The 23,014-nt window shown below is 38.3% G+C and overlaps 1 protein-coding gene across 12 annotated transcripts in view; it reads left to right on the top strand.

Moving 5' to 3' along the window:
• Nucleotides 1-23,014, top strand: part of lrrc7 (leucine rich repeat containing 7) — a 215,818-nt gene that overhangs the window by 117,343 nt on the left and 75,461 nt on the right. For all 12 annotated transcript variants that reach the window (XM_057841526.1, XM_057841525.1, XM_057841524.1 and 9 more), the window contains 2 exons: nt 6,187-6,389; nt 15,165-15,282. In XM_057841526.1, coding sequence (XP_057697509.1) covers nt 6,201-6,389; nt 15,165-15,282 — 307 coding nt within the window. In that variant the 5' untranslated portion in view covers nt 6,187-6,200. The remainder of the gene's footprint in view (nt 1-6,186; nt 6,390-15,164; nt 15,283-23,014) is intronic.

Raw genomic sequence — 23,014 nt, 5'->3', positions numbered from 1 at the left:
AAACAGGAGGCTAGAGAGCCAGGCTACATGCTAACCCGAACCGACTGGCTCTTCCAACTCTCTTCTTTGCCTTTCGAACACGAAAAATCACACAGAACTACCCCGACTCTTGTCACACACGGCGGGAGGGATTGCTTTCACCGATCGGCCAGCCTCCTGCTTTCAGCAGACTATTACAGCTCGTCATTCCCCTGCTGCGGCCCCGGCAGGCGTTCCCACTGGACCCAGAGCAATGTCATTGAGCGTCTGGCGAGAGTGCTTGTCGCTGAGGATGGACACAGCAGGGGTATGAAGCCTGAAAATGGCTAATTCTTGGCGGCCAAACCGGCTGACATTGGGCGGCTTGTCACACGCAATGGTCGCCGGCTTATGTAGGCAAGCACTCCTGCCTTCACTGGCCGACGACCGGCAGCTTGTCACATGCCATGGTCCCCGGCCGATGAAGGTATGCACGCCTTTCTTCACTGGATGATGACCGGCGGCTTATCACCCGCCATGGTCACCAGCCAATGCAGGCAAGCGCGCCCTGCTTCACTGTCTGACGGCAAGCATTGTCACCCACAAAATGCAAGCCACCTCCTTATTAACACTTGCGCTATTATTCCAGTATTTGACATAATATAAAACATGTAGCTTATTCACTTGCTCATCTGTCCGATGGTCTGTCAATTGTCGGACTTGTTTTGCCCATTCTCCGTGGTGAACGGGATCTTTTGGAAACCTAAAAAGGCTCATATCACTCTCCCTGGTGTAGCAACAAAAGCCTGCAGCATATTGGGCTGGCGTGACGCGAAAAATAAACTAATACATTTACAAAATCAGCTGAATCTGCAGTCCTTCTGCATACAATAGTATGGTTGTATAGTGATCTCATCCCCTAACGCAGTACTTCTCAAATGGTGGGGCGCGCCCCCCCAGGGGGGCGCAGAGCGATGCCAGGGGGGGCGCGAGTGACCTCGGGGAACATGCTTTTTTTTTTTTTTTTTGCCGTACTAGAATAAAGTGTACTTGCACATCCACTCCGTGGGTGGCAGTGGCGCTCTCATTTTCAAAGTGCGTGCAGTATTTTTGAAGTAAGCAAGAGCACACGGAAGAGACTCATGCAGAGCTGGACTCACGCAGCGACCCACTGTCTTCTTCGGTTCTCACGTGTCCGGCCGAGAAGTGCCGTTTTCGGCTTGGGATCGTCACGACCACCGCCCTCACCTACGGTTCTCCCTCGGCCGCCGAGAATGCGCTTTTTTCGGGCCGTTTGCCTTTGACTTTTAATATAGTGGGAAATGAGGAAAGACCACTGTTTACTGAGTCTAAAAATGATTATAGCGGAGAAGCCAAATCAGTTAAGACGCCACTTAAAGACATTAGACCTCAATCTCATTGATAAGCCGCTTGATTGTTTTTCAGCGAAAATGTGCCGAATATTGCCAATTGTCACAATCGTCCCGCTTTGTCAGTGTTATATCAGTAAACCAGTGAGCACTGTGGTGAATCAGCGAAAATAAAAACTTTCCTTCTGTCCAAAGACTCCCCCCCCCCCCCCCCCCTTCTATTCAGTTTTGTTTTTTTTCGGTCAAATTTTTGGGCATGTTGTCCTGAAGAGTAAATGTTTCTAATCAATTTGAATTTGTTATTATTTACTGATTTTATTACATTTTATTTTTCAGTATCAAATGGTCAAAAATGTACCTTGAGTGTATTTTTACAGTTTGGATATGACTTTTTTTTTTAACTTCAGGCAAATTGATGCGCGTTAAGTCTTTTCTGTTACAAGCAACACAATGTTAAAAAAGTTATACTTTATTATAAGTTGATCTATGTTTTTTTTTCTTTAATAGAAAAAAAAAGGACACAATGTTAGGCTGAGGCGTACTTATAATAGTAATATAGACGAATGATACTATTTACAGTGGCGGCAGAGAGTTGGGGGGGGGCGCGAAACATTTACGTCTTCCTTGGGGGGGGCGTAACAGAAAATAATTGAGAAGCACTGCCCTAACGTCACATCCGCCTTCATCCTCCATCATAGACTCTGGCCGGAAGTCACTCATTTTCTTGACGCGGGATTGAAAAAGTTAAATAAACATATCGATCGCTTCCACACACATCCAAGCGGTCCATTTCATTCAGGAGCATAAATTACTACGTGTAATATGAAATAAACATTGGTTCATATACACTTTAATATTGTATTTTTATTTTTTGCTACTTGGAAGAAATACAGTACTTGAGTTGCCATGTGGACAAACATCACATTTTAATGACGTTCCATAAGAGTAAATGCACATACACAAACCAAAATGTCTTTGCAAGGCAGCAGCCACATGACTGCGCTCCAGTTAATGTCAGTGAGTACCATGTTTGTTTGCAAAAGTGTATGTTGCTGCTAGAAGACAAGAATTATTAATTTCCAAATTTGTTTTTATATAATACTTTAACGTAGATATCACAAAAAAAAAAAAAAAAAAAAAAAAAGCTACAAAATGTAAATTCTTGTTTATCTAATTATACAGTATGTGCTTTGTCTCTATGACTGTGGAAAAGTGTTTATTGATTATTAAAGGTCCTGTTCTTTGAGATAAATCGTTTCACTGGAACTGCAGTCTTTTTAAAAATCTGAATTAGTCAGACGTAGCACAAATGGCCATGTTCACACAGCTCATGTTCATATGTCATTTGTAATTGGACATAAATGTGTTAAATAAAATGATTCAGCTGTAGTTCTCTGAATGCAATACCCAAACATCATTCACACATGTTCTATTCAGCTCCTTTCTAACAACTCATTTTTTATTTAATTGAATTTAATTTTTGGGGAAAACACGATGAACTCACGTCGTTTTTGATACTCATCTGCTCATTTTTTAATGTCGGGTTAAAAAAGGTAAGAGTTTGCAATGATCATAGTGCTTTATTGTGTTTTGACAACAAAACGCATGACTAGAATGGGACTCTCATTGTTCCTCTGAAATTCACATGGCATGTAAATATAATTGTTATTAAGTCCCATACTTGCTAAATCACATTTTGAAATGCATAGCTATGATTACATTATGCATGCAATGGAATATGTTTTGGAGAAGGTCAGAGTTGCAAGAGGAAGGCATAGTTGTGCGTCCTTTGTGATGGTTTAAAAAAAAAATTACGAGAGTAGAAAAAAGATCAGACAAAAGCAGACAAAAGATCTTCTGCAGACAGTTAAATTAGATTAGATATGATGGAGGTGTAATTCTGCAATAGAAAAACAGCAAAGTAAGTGCTTAGTTGGGGTGACATTTTTAGAACTCTGTTTTTAGGACTACCTGGTTAACATTTCTTTTTTTTCTTTTTTACCCCCTTTCCCCAACACAGTGGAATCTCCAAAGTAGTTCATGATCCATTCTGAGGCACAATTTGATCATTCATTTCATTTTGTTCTAAAACTTAACACACACTGACAAAATTGTTGGTGTACTTTTGTTTAAATACAATGCTCAATTGAATTATGGAAAATATTTGAACGTGATCAAACTGAATGCAGGTGTTGATTTTGAATTGCTTTTTTTGTGGTCCGGTTAAATGATGATGATGATTATTATTTTAATAAATGAATGAAACTGGCTTTCACAAAAAATGATAATGCCCTGAAGTTAGTATTTTATTCCACAACCTTCTGATTTGTATTTCTTCTGGCCAACTCCTGTTTAGCAAATCAACTGTTGTCAGGTTTCAAGGTTGTCATTTCCAGATGACATATTACAAAATAACCCCTTCAATAAATGTTAAATAGGATTTGAATCAGATCTATTCAGAACCGTATTGTTATTTTGTTGGTTATGTCCAGCTCTGTATTGGATTAAGATTTCCAGATGACATATTCCAAAATATCTCCTTCAATAGATGTTAAATAGGGTTTGAATCAGATATCTTCAGAACCGTATATTGGCTATCACCAGGTGTCTATTGGATCAAGGCTGTTTCAAAATAGGGGAAGCCTAGTATGAAGGGTTCGGTGGCAACCCATTCATTTTGTGTGTGGGGCACTTCTTGGCGAAAGTGAGTGTTTTGGACGGAATGGCAAATTTGAATGAATTTGGCCTTGCCAAAAATTTTCAGAGTGCTCCTGCGCTGACGTGAACAACACATCTAATAGCAGAGGGGCAGGCATACTTTTATATCTGTGCTATCAGGCTGTTTCGGCAGACGGATTCAAACAAACCACGGCCGATGAAACCTTGACAAATGGGCTTTTTAAAAGTTTCACTAGCTCTGGGACACTTAAAATGACTTTCATACATCTCCTTGCAAAGCTAAATGCTACCTCGATGTGCATTTGTGTGAAAATGTAGTTCATGAACCACAACAAAACAAAAACAATTCACCTTCTCAACAAAACTTGTAAAACTCTTTGCACAGCTTTTATGATGCCCCCTACTCATTGAAATAGTAAAAGTCGCTATTTTCTTGTGCAACAATAAAAAATAAACGCATTTGTGCTTGGGACTAGAATAAATATGCTTGCCACTTTTCACTTCGTGACAGTGTCTATGTCAGGCTACGTGGCTCCTCCCTTTTTGCGCTTGCTGTGGACCGCTCTTCACACTGAGCTGACGCTATTGTGAAAAGGCCTTTAGTATGTTGTTGAGACCGAAGACAAAGCTGTCAATGGCCAACACGCTTGATTCCAGAATGCCTTGATTGTGATGAGATTTCATTGTACCCTTTACAGTTTTAAAAGACACTTTTCCAGCTGGAGCCAAGCAGCCCCAGAACATACTCAAGGGTTCACCATTTTACAAAATGGTTTACAGTTTTTTTGCACTTCACGGGTGGAATTGTTGATATCCTTCCATTGAAGAAAAACAGAAAAACCAACACACATAATCCTCACTGATATAACTTGAAACTAATTAAATTGGATTTAGCAGAGCATGGCATACATTTTTTTCTTTTTCCAAGTGACATCAGTTGTGTGAGCATACAATAAAAGACATTGTACATGTTGTCTTGTGGTGTTTGACTGTAGATGTTCCACAGGGTTATTTTTCCAATTGTAATTTATCATGATGCATTTGCATTTCAACCAGATAATTTGTTTTCTAACTAGAACTACCAAGGGTGGATCATTTGATACCAATCACTTTTGTATCCAGAGAAGGGTCATCTGACTCTAATCAGCATATCTTTTGTGAGCATTGGGGTCCTCATTAGCCATTCCCATTCACACTCGCAAAACCAGAGGGTTGGATTGCTCCAATTAGCATCTTGAGTGTTTGCAGAGCAGGGCTGCCTGTTTGTGGAGGACTGTCTGACATTACAGCATTGAGAAAGAACAGCTGTCTCAATCTCTCTGAATATTTAGATGCACTGTTTCTTGTATCTATGGAGCTCTAGTTGTCATATTGCTGATGATGGATGGCTGATGGTGCACAACACAAGTCATTTTTTGCACAAAAAAGCTTTTTATTCAATAAAGAAATGTTTGTGAAAAGGACAAAAAAAAACAAAAAAAAGAAACGATGTACTAAAAAGGGCAAAAAAACAAAAAAAAATTTATGTGGTGACATACTGTATGACACTTCACCCTTTTCCCAGGGCTAGGTGTTAAAGGTTGTTGCCGAAGCAATTTTTCCTTCTGCGCCTTCTTTGCGCCCACATGAGAGTGAGCCAATTCCTTTGCAAGACCCACCAAGAAGTCCACCTGTCTCTCTTGCCTTCCGGTGCATGCCTGATACAACACATATGCATTCAGTGCTGCCAGGCCAATCATATTGTAGAACACGGCGACGGGCCATCTCTGTGTTCTTCCGTGTTTGACAAAGCCAAGGGAGCCCTGGATTAGCAAATATTCAAGATGCTAATTGCAGCTATTCAGAGTGAAATCCCCCCCTTCACACCTAGGCATTGACTCCACCTTGATTGCTTGTTTGAGTGGTCTATTGTTTGCCAAAGCCAAGTATTCAGTTTGGTATCAGGGTCATTTGACGCCTTTCTGGTCATTGTTTATAGCCCCCCCCCCCCCCACCCCCGAACTTCCAGTGCTAATAAACATTTATTCCAGGATATCCTTAATCTGGTGCCATAGATTAACAGTTGTAACAGGAACCAATCCAGGGTGTACACACCTTATGCTGCATGAGCCAAAACGGTATATGCAGTTTGAAATGCTGCCATGTAATGAATTATTTTCTTTTCCTTTTGCCTTTATAGTACAGTGTCTGGAAATGACCACAAAACGGAAGCTGATTGGCCGGCTGGTTCCATGCCGCTGTTTCCGTGGGGAAGAGGAAGTGATCTCAGTGTTGGACTACTCTCACTGCAGCTTGCAGCAGGTCCCCAAGGAAATATTTAGCTTCGAGAGAACCCTGGAGGAGCTCTACCTGGATGCCAACCAGATTGAGGAATTACCCAAGGTAAACCAATTTGCAAGATGAAAAATTTATGGTTTGTCAGATTACTGATGATTGCAATTGAACGTAATGATGCATAATTTAATCATCTGTAGTTCCTCTTGTACTGTGCAGGATTATCATTACAACAGCATCCGTAGGGTAAATCTAACTAATCTGTGTCACAATTGTCTAAAGCTAGTTCATGTTTACTATTAGTGAACAAGAAAACACTGTTGAAGTCTGATTCGCAATGATCGGAAGAACTAACAACAAACGACCAAAAATTGAAGTCGCCTTGAAAATTGGTTATCATTGGCTAAAAGCATCATCACTCAGTTTTCTGATTCCTCATTGGTTGATAATGTAAGCCCTAAGGGTGTAACGGTACATGTATTTGTATTGAACCGTTTCGGTTCGGGGTCCTCGGTTCGGAACGGAGGCATACCGAACGAGTTTCTAACGTAATGTAACCCTTACTTTTTGAGGCTGTGAGTCGATCGGGTTACAGTTTCTTTATGTAGATTATATTTACTCCGTCTTCTCTACTATAATGAGGACCAACATGGTAGGACAGTTAGACGTGAACGGCGCGACAACATGGCTGCCGCGAGAACGCAGTGAAACGCGGGCGTTAAAGTCAATCAGCCAATGCACACCAGTTGCAGTGCGGCCGCGTGTTAGACGCGTCCCAGAAGCGGCTCAACGCGACGCACGAGAATGGCAGAGTTGATTATTTAACGCGAGACGCGGCCCTCCTGCGTCAATACCACTACCAGTAGCTAGGATCGGGCCGGAAGTCACTCGTGTAAAAATACGGTGGATCCGGTCAATTTTCAAACTAACATGCAATCGTAACCTACTTTTTGAGTCCATCAGATCTCTTGAGTGGTAGATCAGGGCACAGTTGACTTGTCTTTGTTGATTTACTGCTGTCTTCTCTGCTATAATACTAACCAACATGGCTCCGTGTTCAATACAAAATCCTCCTACCACAACAAAACAAGTAGGAACTAATATTCACATATGAACTAAAGTTATACAACATAAAATATACAATATAAATGAATACTACATCACATTTGTAAAATATAAACACATAATAAAATAAATAATAGCCCATTTAAATAAAATAATTGACATGAGCTAAAACACCTGTAATTAAATAATAAAAATAATACACACATCCTGCTTACACAATTAATTTTATTCATTTCTGTGTGGCGCTTTAACTTGAGAAAATCCACCAATAAAGCTTTTGAAAACCGTTCATAAGAAAAAAAAAAGGTTCATTAAGGCATTGCAGTTGTAAAATACATGTTAAAATTTTTGTCATTGGGATTGCTTTTCTTTTTAGCACAGGACTTATTTTTTCTTCTTTCTTTCAGAAAGAAAGCTGATCAATACGCGGGGTCTGAAAGGCAAATTGTTGTTGGATTATCTTTAAATACCCACTACTTTTTGAGCAGAATTCTAGCTTTGTATAGGCTAATGTCCCATTGTTGAAAGCACAAAAGTGTGTAATAAACAACTAGCACATTTATATTTTGCATTTTGTTTTCTTACTGTACCGAAAATGAACCGAACCGTGACCTCAAAACCGAGTTACATACCGAACCAAGATTTTTGTGTACCGTTACACCCCTAGTAACCTTAGTAAGTATGTGTGCGAGCTAGCTGTGTCATTGTTGCTCATTCATTCATGGATGCATTCATTCATTCATGCACTTATTCATCTTCCTTGCCGCTTATCCTCACGAGGGTTGCTGGGGTACTGGAGCCTATCCCAACAAACTCTGGGCAGCAGGCCGGGTCGACCATCTTGAATTGGTTGCCAGCCAATCGCAAGGCACAACAAGACAAACAGCCATGCACGCACACACTCATACCTATAGACAATTTGGAGTGTTCAATCTGCCCACCATGCATATTTTTGGGATGTGGGAGGAAACCGGAGTACCTGGAGAAAACCCACGCAGGCTTGAGGAGGACATGCAAACTCCTCACAGGAAGGCCAGAGCTTGGGATTGAACCGTTGATCTCAGAACTCTGAGGCATATTTGCTAACCATTCTTCAACCATGCTACCAAGTGTTAATCATTGCATGACAAAAATAACATTACCGTGCCGATACAATGGACCTCATGCAATGTTGAGTGGTCAAAATACTCCTTTGCAGGCAAAAGCAGCAAAGACGACTGCCATGCATATTGCAAAAAACCCACCCTTACGCAGTGTTCTATAAATGCACCTGTTACATGGTGATTTTACCGGCTGAAGGCCTGCCAAGTTGCCGCTGAAGTTGTTTTTCGTCTTCTTGTGGATACTAACTTTGAAATCCTAATTTTCCATCATTCTTGAACCGGTTGTCTTTGTAGTGCAGGCCAGTATCTACTGATCCTCGGAGCATGATTTTTGATTTGTTTTTATATAGCAGTGCCGATTAATTAATTGTGGAATTATAATTCGGAATTAGGCAGTGGAGGACAGATGTCTGTAGGTTAGGAATTTGCCAGTAGAGGGTAGTGGGGAATTATTGTTGCCTGTAGGTTACGAGTTACCCCGGTAACACACTGGGCATGTCTACGGCGTGTCAGCAATGCCGGCGCATCAACACACCACTGACGCTCGCCCCCAATTTCCATTGGATGCGTTTTACGAGCAGAGCACCTGTGGAGCGGCTCGATCGCGAGGATTGCAAGATCGTGCGAGAGTAGCGAGTATTTAAAGATATTAATACATCAACTTTCAGACAGTTGGTCAGTTTTCTTTCTGAAAAAAAGAAAAAAAGGAGTCCTCTGCTAAAGAGAAAAGCAATCCCAGTGACAAAGATTTTAACGTGTATTTTACAAATGAAATGCCTCAATGAATCATTTAAATTAATAAATTTAATTATTTTGAATATCGACCGGATCCACCGTATTTTTACACGAGCGACTTCCGGTCTGCCCGATCATACCTAGTAGTATCGACGGAGGAAGGTCGCGTCTCGCGCATAAGCGGATTTTAAGGGGGGGCCGGGGGCCAGGCCCCCCAGGTGACTGAAAAGTGTCATTGCATGTAATCGTAATTGTAATTGTCTTTCCTATATATATATATATATACTGGACTGTCTCAGAAAATTAGAATACACAATATTCTAATTTTCTGAGACAGTCCTGTACATTTATCCACCATTTAAAGCAGGGGTGTCCAAACTTTTTGCAAAGGGGACCAGATTTGGCGTGATTAAAATGTGGGGGGCCGACCTTGGCTGACGTCCTTTACATAGAACAATATACAGGACTGTCTCAGAAAATTAGAATATTGTGTATTCTAATTTCCTGAGACAGTCCAGTATATATATATATATTTGTAAGTTGTAAAGCAATAAAACTGCAACAAAAATGAATGAAATGAACAAAAAAAAATATTTTTATAATGGATCAAAATTATGTTTCGAAAAGATCATGTGACTAGCAACTTAGACGGTCATTTGCTCTGCATATAATTTTCAAAAAAAAAAATTAGGGGAGGGCAATTTTATTTTTCAAATGATTTTTTTCTTTGATTGAAGCGACTTTATGGGGGGATTGAATGATTTAGACACAAATGTCCTACCCATAATATGGCCCAAACACAAAAAGGATTTCTTCAATCAAAGGCAACTTTTTCAAGGAAACATTAAGTGTTCAAATGCAAATTTTTCAATCTCAAATATTTTTTCGCATTCAAAAACTTTTTTTATGATTGAAATTTTTCTTTTTTGAGTGAATTTTCGAAAATATTTTTTTGAAGCAACTAATTTTTAGATTGAATAATAAAGACAAAAATGTCCTAGCCAAAATGTGGCACAAATCAACATTACTTCAATAAAAAAAGTTGCTTCAGTCCAAAAAAATACTTGACTTCAATCAAAAACAAAACAACAAAAACAAACAAACAAACAAACAAAAAAATCAAAGAAAAATAGCTTTCACATGCATTTTTTTGTTGTTGAGTTTTTTGAGTTTCAAATTTATTTTTGAATTCAAACACATTTTTTTTTTTTGGATTGAAGCGACTGTTTTTTGGGTTGAAAATATATATTTTGATTGAAGCAACTTTTTTTGATTGAATAATAAAGACACAAATGTACCAAATATGGCTCTGCCCAGGGGATATAATTTTTGACTGGGGTAAATACGATGGCACGACACCGGGGGGCATACTATATATTCAATGGATGACGATCTTGGCGACAATTATTGCCTAAGCAGCGTGATTTAGAATTCCTCTCAAGAATGATGGGAAACAAAAAACGCTCATTGTCAACTTATTATTATAAATATTCTTGTAAGTTAAATTTATTGCTGACACTGCGTTTCGCGGTCATCAACATGTTGTGCCCCCCTGCCCCAAAAGTCAAACTCCGCCTATGGTCTCGCGTCAAATAATAAACTCTGCCGTTCGTTTCACGTGCGACGGGTTGAACCACTTCTAGGACGCGTCTAAAGCGCGGCCGCACTGCGACTGGTGTGCATTGGCTGATTGACTTTAAAGGCAGCGTTTCACTGTGTTGACACGGTGGCAACGTTGTCGCACCGTAGACGTGCCTGATGCATTACCGGGGTTACCGGGAGGTGACGAGTTAGCCAGTAGAGGGCAGACTTCAGCCTGTGATTGCACACTCATACTTGTTTTTAACTGTGTTTACGCCACAGTAAAAAAATGTTTTATAATACAGTATATATCTGTATCATGGTGTTTTTCCTATTGTTCACATTAAAACATTCCCTAGTTAAGAACTGGGATTCGGATTATTGTATTTATTTATTCTTATGCATACCTAATTTGAACATATCGAGCCACAAATGTTCTGCTTTGTGGCACTGCACTTTGCAAGGGGGTGCATTGACAAAATAAAAATACAGAGTAATTTTGAACTTCTCTGAAATGTAGAAAATTGCATTGTTGTGGTACACTTGAGTCAAGATGTTGGAATTTTTCCTTCCTAACTAAATGAGGAGGTGGATGTGCAAACAAAATTAAATCAATTTCAGTGCATTTTCAAACTTGCTGCCATGGGGCCAGTTGAGACCGTATTGTTGCAGCACCACCGTACTTGGTATCAGACTGTGTGGCTTTTTTTTTTTTTGCATAATAATTTTTTATTTTTGTTTTGTTTTAGTATACAAGCTTCCATAGTTCAGGCCCATGAGAGTTCAGCAGTTATTGTCAACAAGTTAGCCAAAGTAAATTAGTAATGTTAGAGACTTGGTGACACCAACTAGAGGGCGGTTGTGAAGACAAAGGTTGACGATAAGGTCAGCCAATTTTAAAAGTGGAAGATGGTATACGTTTTGTTAAGTGCTGGGGAACCCAGAACCTTTTTATATGCAGAACATTGCAATGCCCTAGAATTACATTCTAAGATGTCATTACTCAACTAGACATGTTAAGCAGTATGCAAAACACTACACAGAAGAAAGAGGGAACCAGGTCAACAATCTTGTTTTTGCTTTGATAAACTGTTAATGTTCTAAAATGTTATGAATTAAGATGAAGGAGGTCAGATTAGGTGTTTGTTTCTTTTTGTCCCCTAGCAGAAAGAATATTGCTTACTCAATTGAAAAAAACAAACAAAACAAACAAACAAACAAAAAACACACACCATAATTTTCAGACTATAAATTGCTACATTTCTTTCAAGGATGAATTTGTCTTTTTTCTTTTGGTGTAATTATCCCATAGTACACCTGGATAATACCTGTGGATAATAGTCCAGTGAAACTAAAATATAAAATTACGGTTTCCTTGTAAAATTTTGTGGATGCGGGTTATAGTCTGAATGCTGTACATATATATATATATATATATATATATATATATATATATGTGTGTACACACACATATATAAAAGGGTGATTCAAAAAGAATGTGCCAAAATCATCACACATTTATGCATTTTAAAATCATTGAAATAGACTGAATTATTAATTAAATTAATAATTTAATAAGAATTAAGAGTTAACAAGTGAATAATTTTAACAAATTAGAAGTTATATCGGCTTGACTTGTAAAGCATAAATTAAAATCTTGAAGTTTTATACAATACTTGTATCCAGCTAGTTATTCTTTTTTTTTTTTCAAATATACCACAATGGTTTTGGCACATTCTTTTTGAATCACCCTGTATATATCAACCATCTTAATCTTATCGTATTATAAAATAATGAGCATTTGTGTCTTATATACGTTGTCTGCATTCTGCTTCAGAGATAATAGCGTTTTAGAGGAATAAAAATGTAAACATTGGATCACCAAGGATAGATGTGCACAGTAATATACCGTATAAAGTGATACGAATTCAATTCCTTCCAGGACCTGGTTTGTAAGTCGAAATGGTCGTACTGTATGTCGAGTGGGATTTTCCCAGAATTCATTATCATTCAAGGTTGCAATAAGTCGTTCCACAGCCCAAAAACCTACGTTAAATCCTTCACAAATACTGCAGGTTCAATTACAAATAGCAATTAGAAATAGCAAAATGAATAAATTATAAATACAAATTGGAATGATAATATAATAATAATAATAATAATAATAATAATGATGTAACAAATCCGGTTCTAATGTGGCAGTTATGTTTAACATTTATGTTCCTGAACAGAGTGACGAGAGCGAGAGGTGCGGGAGAGTGGGAAGTTTTTACTTCTTCTTTTCATGTTCTGTTGTTGTTGGCGTCAGCTACGGCGGACAGTAGCCATGTTGTGTTGCACAAGTTCTGAAATAAATGATTAATACCCTGACGAAGCTGGCGACTTCCTTGCCAATGTTATACTAATAACAACTGTCACCTTAAGTTATAAAGACTGGCGAATGGAGGTCGGAGGAGGACCATCAAAATCGTAGACATATTCCGAGCCAGTTCACTGACGTGCACACCATGTTCGTATTTTTCTCTTTTTTTCCATCTTAATTTCAATAGTTAGCGTCGTGTTTTTCCTTTTTTTCACCACCTGCACTAACCGTCTTGGGACCCATGTTGATTTTTCTCACAAGAAAATCCGCTGTGCGGCCGTCTTGAGGAAAAACAATGAAATTGCGACGCTGTTGTAAATCGTCGTATTTCGAGCATGACGTCATATGCCAAGACAAGTGACAAGTCAAATTTTACATTGGATGTTGAAAAGATCATACGTCGAGGTGTTCGTATGGTGAGGTACCACTGCATTTTCAAAGAACCCCCCCCACCCTACCCAAAACACACGGAATTGACAAAAGCAAGAAGGACTCGGCCAGCAAGAAAAAGTGGTTTCACTTCTCCTGCATGCACCTCGCTACCCTACCTGCATCATCAAACAATACTGTGACTTTTCCCACAATATATGTTAATAATAGTGTCTTATTATTCATAAATGTTTGTGCTAATATAATTTTAAATCAGAAAAAAGAAGGGATGGTAATATGCAAAAATATTGATATGAATTATCTATAATCAATGTCAACAAAAACAAGGCTTTTATTATTTGGTGCATTGCACTGTGATTACTCCTTTTACCTCCTGAAACCCTGCTTTGCCCTGTCATAAAGTGGAAGAAACAAGATCCATCCAACAATACTTTAAAAAATATTTTTTTTCATTTCCAACAAACAAATGATTAATGTACAGGATCACAGTGGAGGCAAGAAAACAATTTTCACTAATATTTTCACTTACCATCGAAGGGAATAACACCGACACTATAACCTTAACGACGTGTTTAAGAAGTCCTGAAGTCAAGTTTATATGCATATTTAATTTGTTTGTTCATACAGAGTATTTTGTAAATAAGAGTTAATATTTTTGAATTTAAAATAAGCTTATATATCAAAAACTAATTCAGTGCATTTATATTGTAAATATATTTAAGTAATTGCAACATCATTAATACAGTACACAGGTCGTCCCTGGGCTAATACGTACCCGACCTATGTGATTTTGACTTTACGGCGAGTCTGTTTAAAAAAAAAAAAAATTTTAATAATGTTCGCTTTTGGATTGTGATGCATGCTTTTATCTTGGCGCAGGAAGCAAAGAGCAGGTAGTACTAATGGAACTCGAGTAAGAACGCATGTACTGTACACATGAAGAAAACGTATTTGCGCATCGAAGAAGAGTGCACACATACACACGTGGAAGCCGAGTATAAGAGAGAGAAGGGACAGATTACAGCTGCAAGCCTGCGCACACTTTTGTTGCTTGTTAAGCACCCACATAGGCAACATATGTATATAACACCTTTTGTACTGTTTATTGTGCGTTTTCAAAGTTGTCAAATACTTAGAGCGAGTTTATGTGATTGTTTTTGATGATGTGTGGACGCTAGCTGATACATGATAAACGTTTGTGTGTATTGTTATTGCTGTGTCGGCAGCTAGTTATTAACGCAAATTTGAATTGCATTGCTTTGATTTTTATTTTAGTTTCATTCTGCAAGTGTTGATGTCATGAGCAGCGAAACAAAGTCAGCAAATCATACGGACGTCTGAAATCGTCATTTTGGACCTCAGCTAGCTGTCTATCTAGGACTTAGCTCCAACAGGACAAGACAATGACGTGTTTTTGGATACTTATTTCGAGATTTAGGGGGGTATTTAGGGGTACTTAAAGGGTTAATTCCGACCTCCCCATTGTACATTTACTCGTCAATGTGGATGAATGAATGAATGATGTGTGATGTGTTTATATTAGCATTTGTCTATTCATCGTTCAATGAAAACAGCTCTTAGTATTTTTGCAGTAAAAACTTTTACAAAATGTCATATTAATTCTTGTCATTCTCCCTGTTTCTATAGCAACTCTTCAGCTGCCAAGCCTTGAAAAAGTTGAGCATGCCTGATAACGACCTCTCTAACCTTCCAACCACAATTGCCAGCCTGGTTAACCTCAAAGAGCTTGACATCAGTAAAAATGGTAAACCATTGTATTTTTATTTTATTTTATTGTTTTCCTTTTAACTTTAAAACCACCAAAAATCATGATGATTCATTTAAACCCAAGTGGCAATTTGTTGTCAGTTTGGCTTTAAACAAGCTAATAATCACATTGAAGGCATACTGCGTTGTAATTAAATGCATGTAAAAGAATAATATCTTGTGAATTTGACACAACAGAAAATTGAGGATCTTACTTTTCTGCCTAATTACGACACTCGCCTGTTTCCAATTAACCTACTCCCTGTGGAATGTTTAAACTTTAAACCAAGCGTTTTGTTTTGTTTCTTCCACAACCTCCCCAGTGTTTACAGCCACTGTCCCAGCTTTTTCTGGAACATATTGCATGCATCAAATTAAAAATGAGACAGAATTTACAATCATTCAATATCCTACGCCATAGTGTATTCCAGGACTCCAGACTGCAACCAAATGGTTACATTTTGCAACTAAGATTAGAGCCAGTGCAGGTATTTTATAGTTGGTGGTAATGTAAATAAGGTGGTTTTCCAAGTGAAATACAACTGAAGAAAAAGAAGGTGTATGTGAACGATGTGTTGAACAGGTTATACCATATTGGCCCGAATATAAGACGGTGTTTTTCACATTGAAATAAGACTGAAAAAGTGGGAGTTGTCTTATATTCGGGGTCTAGACATTATACCCATTCACGACGCTAGATGGCGACAGATATCAATTAAGCGAATACTGAAATTGAGGAGTAATGTTCTGTCATGACATCTCAGCTACTCTCAAATTTAACCAGTTTGGATTATTTTATTGCAATGTTTTTCCTTATTGAGATTTGTTTCAAGACTACCGTTACAGTTAGACCTCACTTTGATGGTTAATGCCGTTATGGCAATTTTGTTGTTTTATCACAATAGATTTGGTTTATTTTAGGGCTGTCAAACGATTAAAATTTTTAATCGAGTTAATTACAGCTTAAAAATTAATTAATCGTAATTAATCGCAATTAATCGCAATTCAAACCATCTATAAAATATGCCATATTTTTCTGTAAATTATATATATATTCTATAAAATAATTTGTTGGAATGGAAAGATAAGACACAAGATGGATATATACATTCAACATACGGTACATAAGGACTGTAGTGGGCATTTCACTCTACTGTCATTTAAATCTGTCTGCTGTCCTCACTCCGAAGCGTCTACTTTTTCCAAAGCTAGACAGCTAGTGAACGACGCCTTAATAATCAGACTTCTTCTTTTTTCATCTGATTTATTAATAAAATGGCCTCAAACCATTGTCCTCTTTAGACCGTAGTGAAACTACAAAAAAAAGTACACAAGCATTCCATTAGCAACAACGTTAGCTTAGCACGCTATACAGGTTCACTAAACATAAACAAAAAGTGTCTCATACAAAAAATATAACATTTCGTTTACTAACATAATATGTACATTCTTTACAACAACCATACTTACGGGCAAATCTTGTCCAAGGATCATATAAGCCAGTACTTCTCAAATAGTGGGGCGCGCCCCCCTGGGGGGGCGCAGAGCGATGCCAGGGGGGGCGCATGTGACCTCGGGGAACATGTTTTTTTTTTTTTTTTTTTTTTTGCCGTACTGGAATAAAGTGTACTTGCACATCCACTCAGCAGGTGGCAGTGGCGCTCTCATTTTCAGAGTGCGCGCAGTATTTTTGAACTAAGGAAGAGCACTCAGCACACACAGACAACAGATATGAAGAGCAGTGTGCCACCGCCGTTTTCGAAAGCCGTTTTCCCACCGGACTCACTCACGCAGCGACCCACTGCCTTGTCCGGTTCTCACGTCGCCGCCCGAGAAGTGCCATTTTCGGCTTGGGATCGTCACGACGACCGCCCTCACCTACGGTTCTACCTCGGCCGCCGTGAATGCGCTTTTTTCGTGTTGTTTGCCTTTTAGCTTTGACTTTTAATACAGTGGGTGATGATGAAAGACCACTGTTTACTGTGTCTAAAAATAATTATAGCAGACAGCCAGAAGCCAAATCAATTAAGACGCCACTTAAAGACATTAGACCCCAATCTCATTGTTAAGCTGCTTGATTTTTTCAGTGAAAACGTGCCGAATATTGCCAACAATCGTCCTGCTTTGTCAGTGTTATATCAGTAAACCGGTGAGCATTGTTAGCATGCTAATTGCAAAATAACTCCACACCATTGCAAAGGAGGTAAATACTGTGAGTAGCAAAAATAAAAACTCTCCTGTCCAAGGACACTTTTTTTTTTTTCTCTTTTATTCAGATTTGTTTTTTTCGGTCAAATTTTTTGGCACATTGTCCTCATGAGTGAATGTTTCTAATCAATTTTAATTTGTTATTATTTACTGATTTTATTACATTTTATTTTTCTGTATCAAATGGTCAAAAATGTACCTTGAGTGTATTTTTTAGTTGGATGTGATTTTTTTTTTAATTCAGGCAAATTGATGCACGTCAAGTCTTCTCTGTTACAAACAAAACAATGTTAATAAAGTTATACTTTATTATAAGTTGATCTATGTTACTTTTTTTCTTTATTAGAAAAAAAGGACACAATGTTAGGCAGATGCGTATTTATAATAGTAATTTTATAGACAAATGATACTATTTACACTGGCGGCAGAGAGTTTGGGGGGGCGCGAAACATTTTTCTTCTTCCTTGGGGGGGCGTGACAGAAAATAATTGAGAAGCACTGATATAAGCACAACATTACAATGGAGGCGTCAGCCATGTCGCAAAGCGACCACAAGAGTTCGCTGTTAGACAGCATTAAAAACCTTGCTGTAAAACTTACCAAAAGGCAGAATACTGTCTGAGCGGGACATGTGCGTTAATTGCGTCAAATATTTTAACGTGATGAATTAAAAAAATTAATTACCGCGCGTTAACGCGATAATTTTGACAGCCCTAGTTTATTTACATTTCAAAAACCAGAAGCCATTCATTTACGAATGGGATTGCACTTTAGTTTACATATTTAAATGTTCAGATATTAAGATTTGAATGAGGCAAAATAACATGCTTTTTCTCTCAAACATCTTGTGATAATCATTTGTTTCAGAGGTACTGTAATTATTTTCTGTATAAAAATTAATTTGTGTTCAAAAAGTCTTTTTTCAAACTTGAGTCTTGAAAAAGAGGGGGTCGTCTTATAATCAGGGCCGTCTTATATTCGGGGCAATACGGCAATAGGGGTAGTGGGAAAATTGCGAACTATTGCGAAAAAGGACAATTTAAGGCTAAGTTCAGACCGCAGGTCTTAATGCACGAATCCGATTTTTTCCTGTTTTTTCAACTCGAGTGAGGCATTAACTTGACGGTCTGAACGTGAACTGTCATATAAAAGTGGACCATTTCAAATCCGATCTGGGTCACTTTCGTATGTGGTTTAAATCCGAACTGGGCTAGATTTTTCCAGAATGCGGCGGTAGTCTCAACTGTCAAGTCTCCCAAATCGGAATTAATGTAGCTGTTCATTAGCGTTAGCGCCTCGCTTGAACTCTGCTTTTACTATGCAGGAGGGTGGCTTGACCACAAAAAAATGCAATGAAGAAAAGGATGAGCCTGATAATGCTCAGTTTCTTTCTTTGCACCAAATGTGCAATATTTCAGTATTGCTTACATGGCCGAGTCTGGGCAAACTGATGCGCATACATAAGGCTTCTGTGAGTGTGTCATGCACGCACAGTGCGTAGTTATTTGTTTTGATGCATCTGCGCATGGGGTCAGTTTGCTCAGTCTGAACAGGAACGCCAAAAAACACATATGACAAAAAAATCGTAATACTGCATTAAGAACTGCAGTATGAACCTAGCCTAAGTGCCTACTTTCTTTCAAAAAAAAAACCCGCCAGCACTGTTTCCAATGAGGCTGAGGAGGGTAATAAGTCCTACTCAGGGGCTCGACACACGGGTGGCGATTAGAAATGGCGAAATGCGAAAGGCTTCACCGTTGAGCTGAAAACTAACACACGGGGCGTGATTCGACTGCAGGGCCATGCGACACGCACCGACTGTGCCCGTGCCTCTTCGCTCGTCTCTGATTAGCTATGAATTTGGAGGGCATTTTAAAATATCCTTGTCTTTTCTGAGGGCCGAAAACTTCCCATACTACTGCCTTTTTATTTGCAGTTTGTCATGGAAATCATGCCAAGACGTATCATAAAGTATGTGCTGGTCGCAATCTGCTAAAATTATAGCTCCTCCATGTTTACAAAGTGTGACAGGTGACAGCAACAGAATAAGAACAAAATTCCCATCTTAACCTAATTTCTAAACAGTATACTGGTCAATGACAAAATTGATAGAAAATGAAATATAAATTAATATGTTTGTAGTTTTATGCATTTATTATGAAAGTATTAATTGGTTAAACAGTAAAAATTAGAGGAAAACTTTGCATGTATTTTAACAGTGTGCGCCCCTGAATCTTCTGCTTGTGCCCCTACAATTTTAAGTCAGGGGCCACTGTGCTCCAAGTAAAAAATGTTTGTCTGGAGCTTTGTATACATATACATTGAAAAGGATGTGTGAATCATTATATTATTTACAGTCCCTGACAAAAGTCTTGTCGCTTATCCATTTTGTAGAAATAATTGCTAATAACCTGACTTTTAATTATTCAATTGGTTTCAGAAATGGCTCATATGAAAGCTAATACCCTCCCAAATGATGTTGAATGTACAAAAATATATTTGTTTCACTGAAAAAAGATTTATCATTTAATGAAGACATAAAGGTCAAAGTTTGACAAGACAAAAGTATATTCGCCTACAGAAAGTGGTGTGAAAATTGAACAAAACATGTACTTCAAATACAAAAATATGTTGCATAACATAAGCGAATTAAGTAGTGGTGCTGTGAGATCCAAATTTAATATTTTGTATGCCTTCCATGGGCTTAAAGGACTGCATCCATCCGGTTCGGGAAGGATTCATACATTTTATTGATAAAGTCATCAGGAACATCAAAGAAAGCAGTCTTGCATGCCTTCCAGAGTTCATCACCATTGTTGGGTTTCGTCTTCCACGCTTCCTCTTTCATCCTATCCCAGACACGCTCAATGATGTTCATGTCTGGTGACTGGCCTGGCCAGTCCTGGAGGATCTTGATCTTCTTTGCCTTGAGGAACTTTGAGGTAGAGATTGAAGTATGCGATGGAGCACCATCCTGCTGCAGAATTTGTCCCTTTTTATGGTTGGGAATGTAAGAAGCAGCTAAGATTTGTTGATATTTCAGACTATTTATATTGCCTTCCACCCTGCAGATCGCACACCTCCATACTGGATGTAACTCCAGACCATGATTTTGCCACCACCAAACTTCACTGTTTTCTGAGTGAATCTCGGATTCATGCGGGCTCCAGTAGGTCTCCTGCAATTTTTGCAGTGACTGTGGAGACTACTGGACTACTCTTCCTCAAATGATAAATCTTTTTGCAGTGAAACAAATATATTTTTGTACATTCAACATAATTTGAGAGGGTCTTAGCTTTCATATGAGCCATTTCTGAAACCAATTGAATAATTAAACGTCAGGTTATTAGTAGGGCTGTCAAACGATAAAAATTTTTAAATGAGCTAATTACAGCTTAAAAATTATTTATTCGTAATTAATCGCAATTAATCTCAATTCAAACCATCTCTAAAATATGCCATATTTTTCTGTAAATTATTGTTGGAATGGAAAGCTAAGACACACGACGGATATATACATATAACATACTGTGCATAAGTACTGTATTTGTTTATTGTAACAATAAATCCACAAATGCCATTATTAACATTCTTTCTGTTAAAGTGATCAACGGATAGAAAGACTTGTAGTTCTTAAAAGATAATTGTTATAGTTACAAGTTATAGTAATTTTATAATAAAACCCCTCTTCATGTTTTTGTTTAATAAAATTTGTAAAATTTTCAACCAAAAGTAGAGTTAATATACAGTGCTGCTCAAAAGTTTGTGAACCCCCTCAACATTTTGGAATTTTCTATTATTTCAACCTGATTTCCTAATCAATCAATTCAGTAGTTTTTTTTTGTTTTTTTAACAGTTGTGTTGTCGAGACTAAATTAAAAAGAGTTTTCATCAACTGATGTAGGTGCAAAATTGAACTGTTTGGTCACAACCAAAACCGCCATGTCTGGCGAAAAGTCAACACTGCATACCACCAAAAGAACCTTCTCCCAACAGTGAATCATGGAGGTGGGAATGTCAAGATCTGGGCTTGCTTTTCATCCTCAGGACCTGGACAACTCCACATAGTCCAGGGAATCATGAATTCTGAGGAATATTGTCAAATCCTAGAACATAACCTGACGCCATCTGTTTTGAAGTTAAAGCTTGGCAGAAGGTGGATCATGCAACATGATAATGATCCAAAGCATTCCAGCAATACAACCAAGGAATGGCTGAAAAATAAGAAGATTCGTGTTCTGGACTGGCCCAGTCAAAGTCCTGACCTAAATCCCATTGAAATGCTGTGGCGGGACCTGAAGCGAGCAGTTCATGCCAGACGCCCATCAAACCTCTCTCAACTGACTGCGTTCTGCAAGGAAGAATGGGCAAAAATCCCCCAAAGTAGATGTGAGAGGCTGATTAGTCACTACAGAAACCGTTTGGTTGAGGTAATCTCTGCAAAAGGAGGCGCAATATCCTATTAACTGAAGGGGTTCACATACTTTTGCACACATGATATCTGAGTTTTTCTTAAATCAACCACTTTTGTTAAATAAAGAATGACAATATAACTATTTCTTTTGTTTCAGTCCATTATTTGGAATGTCAGTATTGTGGATTTGGGTATAACTTAACATTTAATAAGGTTATTTTAGTTTTTTTTACAAAAAATCTGACCATCGCTGTGGGGTTCACAAACTTTCGAGCAGCACTGTAATAATATGAATAAAAATAACAATAATAAAAATAGAGTGACCAAAGTCTAAGTTTTACGTGTATTTTGCATAGCTATTTTGATATGGAATGCCAGTTCATTTTGCATTGTTGTTTAACTGTGTGTCAGAATAGGGCCTCATTACTATGGACTGAAGTGCTTTTCTTTTTGTGAACATATTTTTTTTGGGGGGAGAGATAGGAATATTATTTTTGTTGTGCTTTCACTAAACGATATTTATGTTTGTTGTGAAGGAGAAGCTTATGCCAATAAACAACACGGTCCAAAGAACGCCTGTGTCCACTCGCCTTTACTGTATAACATATATCTGTACATATCTTACCCAAAATACAACAAGAGACACATAATTGCCACTAAAAGAAAGAAAACTTACCGAAATATGTGAGGAGCACTAATAGCAATTTGCATTGCATTGTGAATACAGCATAAACGTCTCACATCTACTAATTCTCCCATGTTTAGAAGAAATAACATGAGTATGGAACGGCGCTGCCCCCAAGCAGCCGGTGGCATTCTCTTCACTCTTAATGTCCATAAACGGCCTCATTGTAATCTGTTTGAGGCAATGTGCGAGCGGGTCATTTAGTGCAGGGGTCCCCAACCTTTTTTGCACCACGGACCGGTGTTATTTGGGTCTTTTTTTGACGGACCGATGTTCTGACAAATTTTCCAACCCATCAAAAATTGCAACGATGCGGTTCTGCGCATGCGCGCAACGTCAAACATAGCCGCAAAATGCGCAAATGCAGCGATTCCAAAGTAAACACTACAAACTTTCTTGAAAGAAAGGAATATTAACTTACGT

Source organism: Corythoichthys intestinalis, chromosome 7 (genome assembly GCF_030265065.1).
Source record: "Corythoichthys intestinalis isolate RoL2023-P3 chromosome 7, ASM3026506v1, whole genome shotgun sequence".
Classification (NCBI taxonomy): domain Eukaryota; kingdom Metazoa; phylum Chordata; class Actinopteri; order Syngnathiformes; family Syngnathidae; genus Corythoichthys; species Corythoichthys intestinalis.
The sequence above is the reverse complement of the archived record's forward strand: the minus strand, read 5'-3'. Positions and strand labels throughout refer to the sequence as shown.